The sequence below is a fragment of the Cyprinodon tularosa genome, unplaced genomic scaffold, assembly GCF_016077235.1.
Source record: "Cyprinodon tularosa strain WSP-4 unplaced genomic scaffold, ASM1607723v1 ctg69, whole genome shotgun sequence".
In the NCBI taxonomy this organism is placed as follows: Eukaryota; Metazoa; Chordata; class Actinopteri; order Cyprinodontiformes; family Cyprinodontidae; genus Cyprinodon; species Cyprinodon tularosa.
In genome coordinates this window covers 1119856-1137252 of record NW_024039440.1, presented here as the reverse complement: position 1 = coordinate 1137252, position 17397 = coordinate 1119856, and the positions used below count along the sequence as shown (strand labels likewise).

General features: G+C 39.8%; 1 protein-coding gene across 5 annotated transcripts in view; it reads right to left on the bottom strand.

The window, feature by feature from the left end:
* Positions 1 to 2338: 2338 nt before the first annotated feature.
* LOC119771780 (arf-GAP with Rho-GAP domain, ANK repeat and PH domain-containing protein 1-like) overlaps positions 2339 to 17397 on the bottom strand; it is an 88196-nt gene continuing 73137 nt past the window's right edge. For 3 of the 5 annotated variants that reach the window (XM_038267913.1, XM_038267916.1, XM_038267917.1), the window contains 13 exons: positions 17275 to 17380; positions 17044 to 17191; positions 16655 to 16753; positions 16109 to 16195; positions 15829 to 15946; positions 14221 to 14334; positions 13980 to 14125; positions 13786 to 13868; positions 12765 to 12824; positions 9624 to 9687; positions 7608 to 7766; positions 6406 to 6451; positions 2339 to 3540 (listed from right to left, as the gene is read on the bottom strand). In XM_038267913.1, coding sequence (XP_038123841.1) covers positions 6431 to 6451; positions 7608 to 7766; positions 9624 to 9687; positions 12765 to 12824; positions 13786 to 13868; positions 13980 to 14125; positions 14221 to 14334; positions 15829 to 15946; positions 16109 to 16195; positions 16655 to 16753; positions 17044 to 17191; positions 17275 to 17380 — 1205 coding nt within the window. In that variant the 3' untranslated portion in view covers positions 2339 to 3540; positions 6406 to 6430. The remainder of the gene's footprint in view (positions 3541 to 6405; positions 6452 to 7607; positions 7767 to 9623; positions 9688 to 12764; positions 12825 to 13785; positions 13869 to 13979; positions 14126 to 14220; positions 14335 to 15828; positions 15947 to 16108; positions 16196 to 16654; positions 16754 to 17043; positions 17192 to 17274; positions 17381 to 17397) is intronic. The other 2 variants (XM_038267915.1, XM_038267914.1) reach the window with 2 other exon arrangements.

Here is a 17397-nt window from a genome sequence, read left to right as displayed (position 1 = left end):
TTGGGGGAAGATGTCAGGTGGGCTACAGGGTCCAGGCAGGTTGGATGATACACCTCAACACCACTCAGGCCACCCCCTGAAGCTCTTTTCCAACTTTTTACTTTATCTCCCTCTCACACATTCGACCCCTCTCTCCCTCTGTTTCCATTCCCCGTGAGTCTTACGCAACCGCTGCCATGACCTATGTAGTAAAGGCCACTCAGCAGTGGGTATGTACATGTGTTTTTACACCCCCAACCCCTCTAAATAGGTTTCCTGAGAAGGCCTGTGAACAGTTTAATGAAGATCTCATGTGTGCAAGTCCCTCGCAGGCCTCTCCGGTGGGTGTCTGGAGGTAAACACTGACCCTGATGTGTCAGTTCTGCTTAAAAAAATGAAGGAAGAGCTGGTGGAGCACATTCACACACATTCAGAAGCCTTCCTGAGGGCCTGAACTGATCGCTGTAGCCCATTGCACAGTGACAGAGCTGACCTTCTTCTACAGGGCGCATCTATAGGCTTCTATTTTGGTGCTTTGGCGTGACATTGTCATGAAACCTGCAGGCTTTTCATAAGTTTCATTCTCTGTTTGTTTAGTACACACGCAAAGTAGTGAAAGAGTTGAGGTCCAGCTCGTCTTTTCACAGCTTGTGTGTGTGTTTCCCTGTGTATTAATCTCAAAAAGGATAGGGGAAAAGAACAGGATTACATACAGCCACGCCACAGTTAGAAGGCACCAACCCTTAAAGTAGGTAAAGCTTCTACAGTTGGTTGGGTTGTCCATTTAAACAAGGGAACTGTTCAATACAAAAAAAACAAAAACAAAATAAGGTGTCTAATATTAATTCAGGTTTGATTTAAATGATTATAAAAAAAACAATTCATGCACACAATAAAATGTAAAAGCAAATTCTTAATGACAGTAGGGTTGAAGACAACCCCTCGCAAAGACATGTCCGGTATTCACTTTTTTACAGAAAAGGCAAAGAATAACGGCAGCATTGTGACTAATATGATGGTTCAGAAAGAAATCAAGTGTTGACTGGATGACCGTGTACCTTAGTTTTAGTCATGCTACTAGGTTGAAGGTGTTTGGACCTCGCTATAAAACAGTTATCACACTAATAACTTAACAGCATACCTTTAAAACACTGGTAATGTACAATATAATAGTGTACCTTCTGTAAAACATTTTAAAACCACTACCTTCTATCTCCTTGCAGCAACAATCCTCTTCTTTCTACACTCAGCTCAAACCTCAGTCCTGGAGGGTTAGAGTCCTGCTACTTTGGGATGCGTCAATCAGTCTGTCATCTTCCAATGATCTGATATATCAGGTCTCAGGGCAACAGGTCGAGGAGTGAAAGGCATGTATCCATCTCCAGAGAAACATGCTTTGATTCTTCTCCGAGAGGGCTTCCCAAGCAGATGCCAAAACTACTTTGGTGGCTCTACTGAGATGACAGCTCCTCATCTAATCTCTAAGGCTGAGTCATGTCAGCCTCCAGAGGAAGCTCGTTACAGCCATTTATTTCCTGGATCTCCTTCTGTTTATCATGAACAATAGGTGAAAAAAAATGGATCCAAATAAAAAGGATCAAAGTGGATAAAGAGTCCAAAGTTCAAAATAAACAAACTATAAAAGCTTCTAATAACTGACAGAACAGTATTCAGACTTTTGCTAAAGATGTGCAAAAAAAAAAAAAAAAAAACACCCTACACTCATCTTTCACTGCAGGAGCAGAATCCAGCACAGAGTAAATACAAATAAATAAAAGATTTAAACAGAGTACATTTATTCAGATGGATATATGTGCATTTTGCATTTAGGATGAAAACCAAAATATTCTCCATCAAGGACTTAATTGTGATTCTTTAAGCTTTACCTCTATTGGAAAAAGAAAATCTATTAAGCACCTTTCATTATCCAATTATTAATCTATGAATCAGAAAGAAGCTCACAGATTTATTGAACATTATTATTACTTTCCTTGGATTTACCTTATCCTTGGATTTACCTTATTCCTTCTGCTACACGGAAACATCTCCAGTAAGATGTTTTATTGTACATTTAATAAGTTGCTGGAAAACACGATATTGTACAAATAAATTGTTAACTATAGTGGATGTAAAAAAAAAAATCTTACATTTTGAACTCTGAGAAACTTCCAGATGAAAGGATTTTTTTTTTACATTTTAGTTAGAAATAATAACTATGAAGCTGAACAAACCTGACTGACAGAGCAGCATCTAGTGTCTTCTGCTGCCAAAAGAAATCAATCTTTAAACGAAGGTAAACATACAGGTGGCACTAAGAAAACAAGGAAATAAATCCTTTCGACAAAAATAATCCAAATCCTGGAGTATTAAATAAGACACTGCAGTGCATTTTAATTAGTTTCATGAGCTTAACAGTTTACATGTTTGCCACAAACAATAAAAACACTTTCATTGTCATTGTTGACAAAGACATTTGTTAAATTAAGAGCGATAAATTTGTGATTTAAACCCTCGGATATACTGCAGGTTAATGAGAAACGACTCATCAATGTAACACAACCAATAAGAAAAAAAACCGACAGAGAGGAATAAGACAGCCGAGACAAATATACAACATCACTTCTGGTTTAAATAAGTAAATACGCTTAGAAGAAAAAAGAACCTGTTTAAGGTGCTCAAGGGTTATCTGAATCACAAAATCAACAACAAATTAGGCACTACTTTAATATTTTTATGGTTTACCAAATTTGGAGCTATAAAAACTTTATTATTATTGTGGAAAATGGTTCTTTTTCCTTTTAGTTAAGGACGGACTTACCTCAGCATTCCTAAGCTAATATGTTACAAACCATCAGACTGGGCCCAATTTAACACAAACGACACATTTGATGAAGCTGCTGTAAGGGTTTCTAGCAGAGATGCAGATGTTGGTCCATCATCAGGCGTGTCTGAGTCTCAGTCCAGCAGAAATCAGATATAAACCTCCTCTGATCTCAGCCTCCCATTAGGGCAGCTGCTCAGCTCCCTGCTATGCAATTAAATAGCTGATTTCCAAAGTCATCATATTTAAAATGAATAAAAAAAAAAAAAACAAAGTCTGCTACAAAACTTTTAAACCTTTAGTAAAAAAATACTTTTAGGCACCTAGTTTCTGTGCCGACGATAAATCTAGAGCAAATGCACCACAGGGATAAAGTTTGTGCAATTTTTGCAGTGTCTGTTTGTGACTCCAGTGAACAATGGGGACCTGCTGCAAGCTGGAAACAGCTTGTGAAGCCTGTGTGGTTTATTCCTGACTTTCTTTTTAATGCCATCACTCCATCCATCCATCCATCCATCCAGTAATATTCATCAGTTAATGGAAAGTGGTCCAGGACAGGTTTCTCACAGTATCCTGCCTTTGTTTTATTGTTTTTCTTCTCTGTCCTGCCGGGTGGAGATGCAAGTTCACATTTAAAATGAGGAGTCCGTGCTCCGGGAGTGTCCATTGCTCTGCTCACACCACCGCAAGGCGTAGAAGTTCCTCGAATATTCAGAGGCCATCCGTTGAGCTTCTCCTTCCTAAACGACAAACATCCATCACGTCAGACACCGTGCATCACATTTGATCTGAAACCCATCCTGTCACACACATCAGTAAAGGGTCGTCCACGCATGCAGCCCCATCTCCCTGAAGCTAAATCAGTTTCGCTGTATTTTATTAAGTGTCTCAGGAGGTCAAGCTTAAAATTCTCCGTGCAGACCGCTGACGTCTGGCAGCCATGGCAACCAGATATGAGGCCGCTCATCAGGTGGACTCAATAAGCTGCGGTCAAGAAGCTAGATCAACACAGATCCTCCAGTTTAAACTGAGGAATGAGGATCTGTGTTTTTTCAGACTTTATCCTAAAGAACAGATATAAATCCAAAGCCTGATTTAAGAATGGGATGAGACAACCGCTTTGTTTAAACTTTTTTAAACCATCATTTATTAAACACATTTAAAAATATACTATGATTTAACCTTCTTGCATGCTGTACAGTAACTATTGATTTTATAAGTTTCATATTTTAAACTTATTGATTTATAACACATTGTTCGCTCCACCCAAATTTCCTATTGTGTAAACTTATTTTTTGAAACTCCAGAATTTGCATATGATTTTATATTTTGTTCAACTTTAATAAAATACGATTTTAAAGTTATTACAGTTACTTAGTACCAAATACTTTTTTACATTTGAGTGTTTTTTTAAGGCAATTTTTTTTTACTTTTTAGTAATAATATGATGAAGTAGTACTCATCTTACTAAAGTACAATGTTTGGGTAACTTATACCCCTCTTCATGACAGGCAAACAAAGTCCTGCTTGATGAGGAGGTGGAAGTAAAATAACACAAAATTTCATTATTAATGTATTATAAAAAAACAAAAACGTGGAAAATTTTTACTCTGCCCTCTGTATTCTGATTCCCCTCCCTTAAAAATCCCCTTCATAGCAAACTGCTGCTCTATTGCATCTCAGTATATCAAACCAGGGTCTAAATGTTCCAACCAGTATGGAGCAACAACTGACCTACCAAAACATGGCCGTCCACATAAACTACGTACGCATGTAGAGGATTAGACTAATAAGCAGACAAAATGGTAACTGAACTATGAATGAGCTGGAAGATCCACACCACAGTGTAAGAAATAACTAACAGGAAAATTTAAATAGTTAGTAATCTAGAAATATGACCATAGTGGGAGAATTTCAAAAAAAGAAAATAATTAAAATTTACACTGAAGATAAGAAATCTCATTTTAAAACTATGCTAGTAAAACCTGTTGAGGAAAGTTGACCTTCGCTAATAATTCATCATCTAGTAGGTGAAACATTGCAGTTGCAGAATTAAGATGCGTTTTCCTCCGACAGCGCCCAGATACTCCAAATTGATGGAAAAGATGGATGGAGTTAAATTCAGGCTAAACCTGAATTAGGACTGTGGGGAAGGTTCCCCTTCCAGCAAGGATATATGGAATTTACAGATGTGTTAAAGTAGTCTACAAATAAGTACACTCATAACTAGAACACAACATGTAGAAGCAGCATTTAGTTCCTATGTTCATAGTATCTTGAACAAACTCCTATAAGACTGTAAAAGTGCTGAAAACCTGAGTTCTTTTAAGTGAAAGGTAAAAACCTATTTGTTTAGAGCTGCTTTTGACAGTTGCAGTCATTAACTGAGGTATCTTTAGTTTAAAGGGGTCATAGAATGATTCTATAGGGTATTTGGCGTTGGTATTTAAGGTCTCTGAATAGGGTGTGTAACATTAGTTGGGCTGAAAATGGCATATTTGCTGTTCTATAAGCTCCAATGCAAGCCTGGTTAAAAGCCTCAGAATAAAAAGACAGGTTTTCTTCCTTTTATGGTACGCTCATGAATATTTAGATGAACTGTGTGCTGATTGGTTGGTTTACAACGAGCGAAGCTGCTGAGCAAAGACGCATCATAGCAACAAGCAGTCACTCACTGAAACATCAACATTGTTTATATGGTAGGGTGACCAGACGTCCTCTTTTTCCCGGACATGTCCTACTTTTCATTCCTAAAAAAATCATCCGGGATTTTGGTCGACAGTGCAGGACGTAGTCGAAACACACCGGGCATTCAAACCGAGCAATCAGCTTCGGGGCTGGTCCGGGAACCCCCGGCGGACGGGGGCAGTATGCCAGTGGGGTACAGAGTGACTGAACTCGACACGGTGACCGTAGCCCGGACACTGGCGGCCCCGTTCTTCCCCCCGCCTGCCGCCTCCAGCTGAGGACGGGCGGCTCATGGCTCTCTGCTGAGGTCCCGCCCAGTCAGCAGCACAGCAGCCGACACTTCATATCCACCCTGCCATCCTTGGCCCGTGAACCAGTGGGTTGGTCTGTATGTCAATTTTGGGGCATGACAAGAGTACAGGCCACAACCAAATAAGGCAACATCCTCAAGTTGACGTCAGCTCGGGGCTTCGTTTGGATTCGCCCGTTTTATGGTGGAAGTTTAGAAATGTGACATTTGCAGAGAAAGGAGGTGTCGATGGGGTTTTACCTTCTCTGTACGTCCATTTCACTTGTCTTGCCTTGCCTTACATCATACCATGTCCATGCACTAAAACGGCCTAGTCAAAGTACAACTGAAAATCTGTGGCAGGAACGTAAAACTGAAGCTCTGAATGAGGCTGGAGTACCTGCTAAAAATAATCTTTCAATACTATCAAAGCTGTTGGAAATACATAAAATATTTGCAGCTCTATCCGGGAGATGCTGGGAGAGGCCTAGAAGATTTCCCATCTTTATATTTAGCTCCTAATAGTTCAGTTGATGTGGATTTCCTCATAGGGCACTAAAGCTGATAAATGTCAAACAATCATGTTCTGTATGAAGCCCACAGTTTTCACAGTGAGTGGGAAAGTTACCTTGCTGTTGCCATTGCTGTGAGCGCTATCGCACATCTCTAAGGAGCTGAAACACAAACAGTAAGGTGTTTTTTTTTAAACACAAAGGGAAATACAACACTGGATCAGCTGGAGAAAGAGAGAGGAAGAAGAGCACAGGTTCAAATTGGACACAGACACTGATAGATACAGTCAGTGAATCATAACATCATGAAATCAGACTAAACATTTGTCATTTTTTCAGATCATATTCCTCCTGCTCTTAAGTTGATCCCACTCCGGTTCCCTGAATTATCACTCTTCCTCATACAGTCCTATACACAAACCTTTGCTGTTGATGCCTGGATACAGAGCAAAATCAATAGGAAACACCTGGAAGGTGAAAAGAAACAGAACCGCCACCTTGGATTTGTGTTAATGTTAGTGGAAGTTCTAGCAGTGGTGGCATGGATTCCCTGTGCCACTGCAGGATGCAGCTAGCTAATGAGCAGAGTGTGACAGCTGAAACAGCAGGAGGAGACGGCAGCAGCTTCAGATTGTGGACGTTTGTCTGTCGCAGCAGAGCGGAATGATTTGGATTGCTGCCCTGAAAGGTTTCATGAAAAACTGAGAAAACAGATGGAGAGGCTGACTTAATGGTGAGCTTGAAGCTGAGCCAAACAAACCCTCTGTCAAAATTTTTTAGGATGCAAGCATGCATATTTTATTTCTTTTTCTTCTGGGTTTCGGCAATGATTAAGGAGACCTACTCTGTCTTTAAGTCTGTTTCCTCAACTTTCTGTGAAACCGATCATAACCGCAATGTGAAGATGCTGCTGTGTCTTCCTCAAAATGTCTGAGTTCTTAAACGTTTTCAGTCCCGGATATAAATGAGACTTTTGATCGGGCTCTTAAATCCAACAGTTAAAGAACCCAGAACCTGTTGAAAAATACTTCTAGATCATGGTCAAATCACGGATCAGAGGATATCAATCCTGCACAGGTGTGACCTTTACCTCCATTTCTCCCTTTAAATAAAATGTTTTTAGGAGACAGGGGAAATAAAATATTTTTTTTAACGAATAAATCTGTTCTCCTTGAACTTTGTAAGTTCTACTGTACTATATCAGCATCGAGGTTCAAGGCCACCTGTTCAGCATGAATATGCCTGATTAGCTGACAGCTCCTGATCGAGCCGCCTGGTTGGTCCAAGATTAGCCCCAGTGATTGGCAGATTGACTCACAGCAAGCGCGTCTTGGCTGAAAGCTGCTACGCTGTTCCGCATCTCATTCTCACTGCCACGCAATGGGATCAGTGACACGTTACCATGACGCGTGTCCGGCAGCACGCGGCTCACCCGGCTCTGCTGAAGTCCATCCTGGGGCCACAGGTTGCCTTCGTACTGAAATTAGGATGGAGAGGTGGAGACAATCAAGACAGAATAGTCAAAGAAACCTTGAATCATAGTCATCAGTCGGGTCATTGAAACCGTCCTGCTGAGACCAGCTGAAAAATACCCATTAAATCACTGCAACAAGTGTTTCTGTACAGAAGCTTTCATATTCATAAGCAACCAGTGTCAAGGCATGTAAGCATAAAACAAACACAAACTGCACATTTAGTCAGTGGGGGAATTGAAATCTGTGGTATGAAACAAAAATAAAGATCAATAAATTGGTGGTTCATAGCCTGTTGAAACTTTCAGTTAGGACTATTTTCATTTTTTGGATAATCCATCAAAATCTTTCTGCTCTAATAATATTAAAATAAGAATGGGAGGCAGATCTTTTAGTTTTCAGGCTCCTCTCCTAAGGAGCTACCTACCAGAGTCAGTCTGTGAAGCAGACATCCTGCTTACTTTTAAGGGTAGGCTTAAAACTTAAACTTTTAAAGCTTATAGTTTAGAGTGGCTAAGGTTATTCTGAGCTATCTCTATAGTTATGATGCTATAGGCTTAGAATGCTGGAGGACATAGAGAGCCATTTTCATCATTCTGCTTCGTTCTACCTCTATTCTCCCAATCTGCAGTATGTTCCCTAATGTTATGTTCTCTCTTCTTTATGTCCTAGTAGCTTCATCTGCTCTCTTCCTGTTTGGCTGTGACACCATCCTGGAGCTTGTCTGCCTGACTGTGTGTTTCCTGGACAGGGCCGCCTGTAGAACAGGTTTACAGTTTCTTTTTGTATCTCTGCTTCTGTCTCCTTGAACCCCAGTCGGCCTCGGCAGATGGCCGCTCACACTGAGCCTGATTGTGCTGGAGGCTTCTTCCTGGTAAAGGGGAGTTTTTCCTCTCCACTGTCGCTATGCTTGGTGTGACAGATTGCATTTGAGTCAGTAAGTTGATGCATCATTAGCTGGTTTTCCTTAGGTAGAAAACTTTGAAACAATCTGACTGTATGATCTGGTTGAAAAATCTCTGTAAAGTGCCTTGAGATGACGTGTTTTGAATTGGCGCTATATAAATAAACTTAATTCAACTGATATATTTTAATTGACAAATTTTAAATGGACTGAATTAATTACACAATTTGAGTGACACTGACCATCCAATGCACTCTAACCTTCACCTACAGTACATACTCATACTGAATCACAGCTGGAATCACACCAATAACCTTCTAACTGTGGGACAAATAATACCCACTGCTCCATGGACATGAATGTACAGAGACTAAGTCTTATAGTCCACTGACAAAAGCAAACAGATCCAGTAGACGTAGGGAACGTTTTACATTTAAGATACTAGCAAAAAAATATACTTTTTGTTTCTCCCTGACAGGCCTCCCAAACACCTATTTAGCATGATGTAGCCTCTAATGGAAGCTCTAAGGACCTGGTGACCTCAAGTTGCCCCTCTTTGCTGCAGTACACCAACAGTGAGCTTTGGGGACATTTTTACCTCCCTTATGCTGCTCTCTGTATAGCGGGCAGATAAAAATCGCTCCTTGTTCAGCCCAGCTGCTAAAGCAGGCCTCTGTGTCGTCGTATTTATACCTCTTAACTAATTAAACATAAGATACCGTGATCAACTTTGCCAGCTAAAAACAATGCTGCAATTAGAGGTTTTAATTAGTAAAACTAGATATATATTAACCCACTGAATAAATGTACTGAAATTAAACTCTTGGTCTATTTTTTTAATGGATACTATGGTACAGCAATTAAAGAAAAACACATTTCAGAGTTGATTTATTAAGACAGCTTTAACATGGGTTGCCAGGACCAATATGTGTAAACTTGCTTGAAAGAGAAAACGCACCTGAATACTAAGAAATGTGGCATACCACTCCCTCATTTCCGTTTGGGTTTCGCAGCAGAGATACCTGTAAATAAATGGACAGTGATAAGGTGAGCCAGACACCGAGGCAGAGAGTGTGTGCACGTAAGAGGAACAGATAAGCTCTGCGAGACGGAGGAAAATTTAGGAAAACAAAACAAGAAAACCAGCCATTAGTCAAAGATGTTAACCGATTTGGTCATGCCTTCACCTGTATTGTCCTGCCGTGACGTCAATGGAGTAAACGCAGAGAGAGAAAGGCAATTAGCCGGAGAAAGCATCGCGCAACCATGATTGTTATTATTTATCTCTGCCTGTTTGCATTCAAGCGAAGTGTTGGGTTTAGAAATAATAATGTTTGCTTGTTTTATTCCACTCCGGCTGGAGTCCCGCTCCCCTCTGAGTCATCGGTCGCATCGTGATGATGAATAAACAGCTTTATTTATACAGATATTACTGTGAGCAGCATAGATCCAGACTAAAACAATTATTCCAGAGCTTTCTACTGAGTGATGAAGATAAAACTAAACAGCAGTGTGAGGAATACCACACACAGTATAAAAAAAAAAAAAAAGAACTCACACTTGCTCTCTGTGCCTTGTTAGGATCATTATGCCTAATAGAGCTCATTAGTGCTTGTTACTGTGAATCAAAAGAGAAGCAAACGTTTCTACAGTTCATATCTGCTAAGACAGTTTTCACTTGTTTGTTGCTTTCACGATTTACTGCCAATGGTTCTACGTCGTCAGCTGTAAACAACTGGGAGCTAAATGAGCGCTGCCGCAGAGACGAGGCATATTTTGTCACAATAAGCCAGAAAACAGGATAAACTGGAAGTATTGTGGAATTTTAGCAGATAGGGGGAATAAATACAGCGTTATCATTCTCTGTGCCACGTTCTCCCTATCCACTTCATGCTTTCCCTCTGCCTGTCTTGATGTTCTCCTCTCAGGTGTGTTTTTAGATGGAAGAGAAGTGACAATGGAGCGTAACAAAACGATAATATGTCCCCCAGCGTGACGGGGACAGGGCTCCTATTACATCTGCAAAGATGTTTACCGCTGTTGACAACGTGGGCCCCAGTGTGACGTGCAAGCAAACGCAGAACTAAGGTGTTTGTGCAGAGACATAACCATCAGGCCTTAACACTGGAGAAACAAAATAAAACTATTTCCATCCAATATTAATGTTCAATATAATCCTAAGCTTTATCTCAACATTTACTCATTTGTTTTTATGTGTTATATGTGTATGCAATATTATGAAAATATATTAACAATATATTAACAAAATAAATATAACAAAAATATAACCACCTGAGTTTTTCTTCATTGTTGCTTTTTAAACTCTGTCTAGCTCCATCACAATAAACCTAATTCTACATGACTATTCTTCCAGGCATTATTAATATGTTCATTGTGTTAAATCAATAACATCATAGTGAAGATACTCTCAGATCAGCTTTAATGAACAATTTTTATCCTCCTAAATCCTCCTGCATCATACAGGATCTTTAAAACTACCCAAACCTGGCTAGATTGTTACACTTTTGAAAACCATTTTTAAAAATTCAAGGTAAACAGTCTTAATGCCCTCTTAAATACAAACCTGCACATGTTGTTTCTTTATGTAAATCTGTATTTTTATGGGCTTATTAGCACTTATGTTTCACACTGCCTTCTAGGTGCATCCAAAAGCCCACTAGACTCTACAGAGACCTTCCATGTTCTGCTAATTCTAATGTCAATGTGCATTCTTAATCCAGTGCAAACAAGGGCCTAATACACACATTACACTGCTCCACAGACACATACAGCGGATTAGCGTTGTGAAGAGCCATGGTTGTAGGTATAACGGTGCGTTTCCCCTCTAGGTGGAGCCGACCTTTCGTATTCCTCCCTCTCCAAACTCTCATGCAGGGATCTGACCTGCTTTCTCTGAGTAAAGGAAAGCCTCCAGCTTCCTCTGATGTTTGTCATGTTTACATGCATATCATGAATATCATGGAGCTGCCACTAAGGCTGAAAATACCACAGCTTTCTCAACTTAAAGAGGCGGATGCTTTAGGAAAACCAAGACAGCAAAGACTTGCAAGGAACATAGTTAACTCAGTGTTGCACCAATTTCTGGTTACCTTCACTCAAAAAACAGAAAAAAACAAAACAACAGCAGTTTCCAAAATCAATGTTTATAAGACAATTACTGTAGCAGCAGTATTTGATTAAAACACTCCATATTTCTCTATTTTGACAGAAAAAATATAATGCCAGATATTTTGTTAATGCAGGAAGGTAAATATTTTCCTCATAATTTAGTTATAAATGTTAAATGGCCTGTACTATTACAGCACTTTGGTCAAGTCACAGGACTTGAGCAAAGTGCTTTACGCTACATTCAGTCATTCACCCATTCAAACACACTCACACACTGATGGTGGTGAGCTACATTGTAGCCACAGCTGCCCTGGGGCTCACTGACAGAAGCGAGGCTGCCGTAAACTGGCGCCACCAATCCCTCTGACCACCACCAGTTGGCAATGCAGGTGAAGTGTCTTGCCCAAGGACACAACACTGAAAGATGGAGCCAGGTCTTGAACCGACAACCCTCCGGTTGCAGGGAAGAGAGATCAGAGATCCAAACATTACTCTTTGAGAGTGGCTTGATCAGTTTTTTTTTTCTCTTTTAGAGGGTCTTCCAAAGTTTTTCTTTGAGGTCTGCCATCTTTTGCCTTGAGTCCAAAGTCCAGTATCTCACTTATCTAAAGACAACCAATCAATTTGTTAAAATGGTGAACTCTAACTTATGATCATTGGCACATAGAAAAGGTTTGAAGTTCAAGAACTAAAACTGTCGCCAGAACTAATGGACAACTTATCCATAAAGTTTGCAAACAGCAGATGATCAGCATGTGAATGGTGCTGCTGCTGTGTTGGATTTTTTATTTTTTTATCCTGAAGCAGGGATTGCCATTCCTCGAGAAAATAACATCTGATTTCCTTCAACAAGTCAATCACCTTAGCAAAGGCCAGGTAAGAGGCCACTTATCAGATTCAGGTGTGTTGGAGAAGAGGTATATCTAAAAGTAGCAGGATGGTAGCTCCAGAGGTCTGAACTTGGACTCACCATTGTTGTCTCTCTGGCTTGTCTTGTTTCTTGCTCTCGTACACAACAGTCAGACCCCAACTAGAAGCAGAGAGTGAGAAGAAGGCAAAGCCATGTTCAGATATTATACTTAGACTCAGGCTGCCCTCTTGTGGTGAATCTGAATACTTACATGTTTTATTGGGTTACCAAAATAGGAATTATTAAAAGGGACTAAGTTTAATAATCATTACTTTGCTTGAACCCCTTTTTATAGAGGATGAACCACCTCTGCCAAACATGAACACTATTCTCCTAAAATACTAGTTCTGGACATGCAGAGAGGGATCTTTGAGTGTTATCATAACCTCTAAAGATCAGTGACATCCAACATTAAACCTTGAGGATCAGTGAAATGCATATTCTAGATGCAGTGAGGCCTAGCCCTTTGAGAACTGGAGTTAGACACCTCGGCTCCAGATCACCTGAAGCAAAGCTCCTTCCTAAAGTTCTTCTCTGTCCGGCTGACTTCTCAGGTTGGTTGAAGATTTAAGACTGAGGGGATTACAGAGGAGGGTTGTTTCTTTTTTAACGTAATGTTCGGGATTGTTATCCTGTTAAAAAACTAACAATATGTCGGTTTCAGTGTTTCTGGTAGAAGTACTTATATTTTCATTTTGAAAAACTCTTAAAAAAAACCCAAAGAGTTCATGATGTCGCCCTAAAAAAAACAAGACACCAACCGGTGTCACTCAGTGTATCAACTTGTTTTCCCACATATTTATCATTTATTCATGCAAAGCAAACCTGAACAGCTCCACCCTAGTCTTGTTTTAATGAAGCCACACTGAGGGCTAAAAATATTTGAAGTTATTTTTTTGGGAGATATTAAAACTACTCACACCTGGTTTCACCAGGTTGGTTATGGATAACTAAAGGCATGAGGAGTTTAAAATGTAATTCATAGCTGGGATCCATCTCCTTTGCTTCTGTAAATTAGTTTTTTTTTTTTTCTTGTTCAGTGAATAGATTTTTTTAAATTTGTAATTGTGCATTTGTTTACCATGTAGGAGGACGGAGCTTCTTCTTGATCCCCAAATAAATCTTCAAGTTCTTCACCCCCCAATCCCGTTCTGGCTTGTTACTCTGATGAGAAAAAACAGAACAGCTCGTTAGCATGTGAAGGAATGTGCCGAGAGAAAATATGGGCTTCTAGACAAGGGTAAATTTCATCTGATGTTTTACTGGAACTCTTACCCTAACATCCTTGTACATTCTGAGAGAAGTGCTGTTGAGAATGAAAAATCGATCGTGGAAATTTCCGGTGGGCAGCCCCAAACCCAGGAATGCTCGCTCCTCTCTGAATTTCATCATCCCATGTTTGGATACGTCCACTTTAGTGCCTGAGAGGGGCAAACAGGGGAAATATGATCATACATGAAGAACTATGGGGGATTTACAGAGAGAAAGTTGTTTATTTATTTTTTCTTGTGCTTACCAAGATAGGTGATCATGGCGTCCATAGCAGGCTGCTTCTTGATGAGTAGAAGAGACTCATTGCCAACAGAGTGAAGGATGGGTAAGACCCGCTCCTGATAATGCAGGGGACGTTCTAAGGAAGCAGAAAAAATTAACAATGAAGGGGTTTCTTTTATTGTGAAAGGATGAGAGACAGGAAGGATTAGAATCAGAAACTGGTTTCTTGACTTGTTCTGGGAATTGTGTCAAATCAGCAGGCATTTTACTGGCATTTGATCACCCATCAACAAATTCCCTGGCAGAGGCCCAGGCGGTCTGACATACCAAGCCAACAAAACAAAATAAACAACTCTGAGTAAAAAGCCACACTGCTGAGCAGGCTCTTTCTTTCAAACGGGTTTGTTTCTTATATAGAGTGAGGGGTACTTTACAGAGTATTTACTGTTGTTTTTGTTTTTCTGTGGCTTGTTTCATCCGTCGCTGCTAATTCAACACAGCTTTTATTTAGGCAGATAAAACTGCTGGTTCTCAGGCTAAAAACTCAAAGCAGTTTGGAAAGAAATGGCTGTTGGGTCACAGAACTTACTATTTAAACCTTAACCATTTCATGCTTGGACTGTTCTGATCCTGTTAAATCCAAATTAGAACCATTTGCTTTTCATGCGCCTTTAATGGTGTTTCGCTGATTTAGTCTATCTTTTATTTCATCCTTTTATGTTTATTGGCCTATTGTTTTTTTAGCTTGCAAAAGTCAGATCCTTATCTTGTATAGGTTCAATAAAAATCAAGCTACGGACTTGGTTCCAGCTCCACTGGTAGGTTTTAACCTGATCAAATCAAAGATCAAATAAATAATAATAATAATTGAACTTTATTGATCTAACATTGGAGAATTTTACCTCTGCATTTAACCCATCTTGTTGGGGAGCAGTGGGCTGCCATTGTGGGGCGCCCGGGGAGCAGTGTGGGGGTTAAGGGTCTTACTCAGAGACCCATAGTGGCAGTCTGGGGGAGTGGGGCTCAAACTCAGAACCTTAGGATTCCAAGCTCTATGCCCTAACCACTAGACCGCCACTCCCCCCTCAATAAAAAATATGATCTTAATTATTAGGAATACTGGCAACACTAATAGCTTATTATTTACATTTACTTACATTTATCAGCACAGATATATCACTGGTGCTGCATTTATTTAGTCTGTCTTTGTTGGGACCTGTCATTGATTATGAGCGCTTCTTCCTTTGCTTTTAGCTGAATCCCAGGAGAGACTCTACAAGAAACATATTAGGGAGCTAATGCATTTAAGTTAAATCCAGATTTTTTAAAACAGAAGATAAAATTTGTTGTAAACATTATAGACAGGGAAATATGTAAATGAGGTTCATTGTGATTTTGGTTATATGAAAAAATGCGGCAGGAGAAAAGAAAATATGAAATCAGATATTTTTTTAAATTACTTTCACTAAACTTTCCTCCATTCTTTAAATTGTTTCTGTCAATGCAGGGTCTCACAAACTCACATATACACGCAGAATATATGTATGTAGACACAGAATACAACACAGAACAATAGGGAAGTTATTGTATTTCCTCCTCCTCTTTAACTTCACTTTTCCTGTTGTCTCACCAATTTCTTGATTTTCGCAGACTTCCCAGCAGCTCCAGTAATCCTTTTCCTTGACTGGAATGTTACGCCGGTCCAGAACCTCATACGCCAGCTCTGCTGCAGTCATTGAACCTGGAATCTGAGAGATAAAAAAAAACAAAAAAACAACCAAAAATCCAGAATTTATCCAGAATCAGCACAAAAAAAGGAGATGAATTCTCATTAATATAGCTAGTATTTGCAGTGAAGAGAGAAAAATGGGAAAATAAAACATAAAAGAAGTTGTTAAAGTCTAGTTTACCTTTACATGCTGCTCTGCTGTGGCCTTCAGCTCTTCCAGATAGACGGTGCAGATGAAGTGGCCGTCGCCTTCGGTTCTAGGATGTATCTAAAACAGGAAAATATGCAGAGAAGGTCGGACCAATTTCCACAGCATGCAAAATTAGTGTAAATTAATGCCGTCTAAATGTGGAGCAAATGCAGGAATAAAGAAGTGCCTAAAGTAAATTTAACTTCCTTTAAACAGCTTATTATAACATGCAGCTTTATCCATTCAAAAACTACAGCCATTGTTTATAAAACTACTGAGGTCCCTCGTTAACATGCTTTAAGCAAAAGGCTTGGATTTTACTTCTAATATACAATGATCCCTGTTTAGAAAGTATGGCTGTAATCAAAGTTCATCAAATGCAATTCTTGGAATAAGCTGAAAATCTTCAGTCATCTGAAGCACCATATAACAATAAGGAAGCAGGTCAAGATTAAACTTTAAACTATATATTAGTCTACCACGACAGGCAAGTAAACAGCATGAAGTCTTTTCTAAAACAGTGAGAAGGAAACAGACATCAGCGTTTCTCACAGGAAACTTGGTGTTGAGTTTTTCCCGCATTTTGATGATGGCTTTGATCTCCTCCAGCTGCTTGTTCAGCTGCTGCTCATCCACCTGCACAACGGGGAGGAACACAGTCATTCACACACAAATCCAACTCTGTATGATGGCATTCTGCTGAGAGTTAAATCTATTTTCCTATAACCCAGAATCTGCAGTAAGCGTAAAACTGAGATACTAGATGAGGAAGAGGAAAATATTTTAGATTCACAGAACAGGTGGAAAGAAAACCCCTAAATACCTGTTGCTATCATTTCAGCAAAAGATGCTATTTATCTAACATTTTAAAGCTCAGACAGCCTTACAGATCTAACCTATGCTTGTATTGGTCATCAGTGACTGACCTCAAATATGAGTATGTAGTGCTGAATGAGGTCCTCTATGGCTCGGCCTGCAGTGTAATCCTTCCCGTCGGTTTGGAACAGAGTGGGACCAAACACTATGGCCAGGTTGTGGAGATTCATCTGATTTAAATCAGCAAAACGCTGCACGCTGAAAAGCAAACAGAGGAACCGACAAATCAGAGCACTGAAGAAGACGGTAAAAGTTTTAGTTTCCGTTTAACCTCCTCTCACCAGTAGAGGTGGTTGATGAGGGCTTGTAGTGTAGCCTTGTTGACGCGAGGAAGTCTGTCCAACAGGACCTTGTACTCAGAGATTTTCTCATTTTCATCCTGGATGGCTGGAATAGAAGACAGG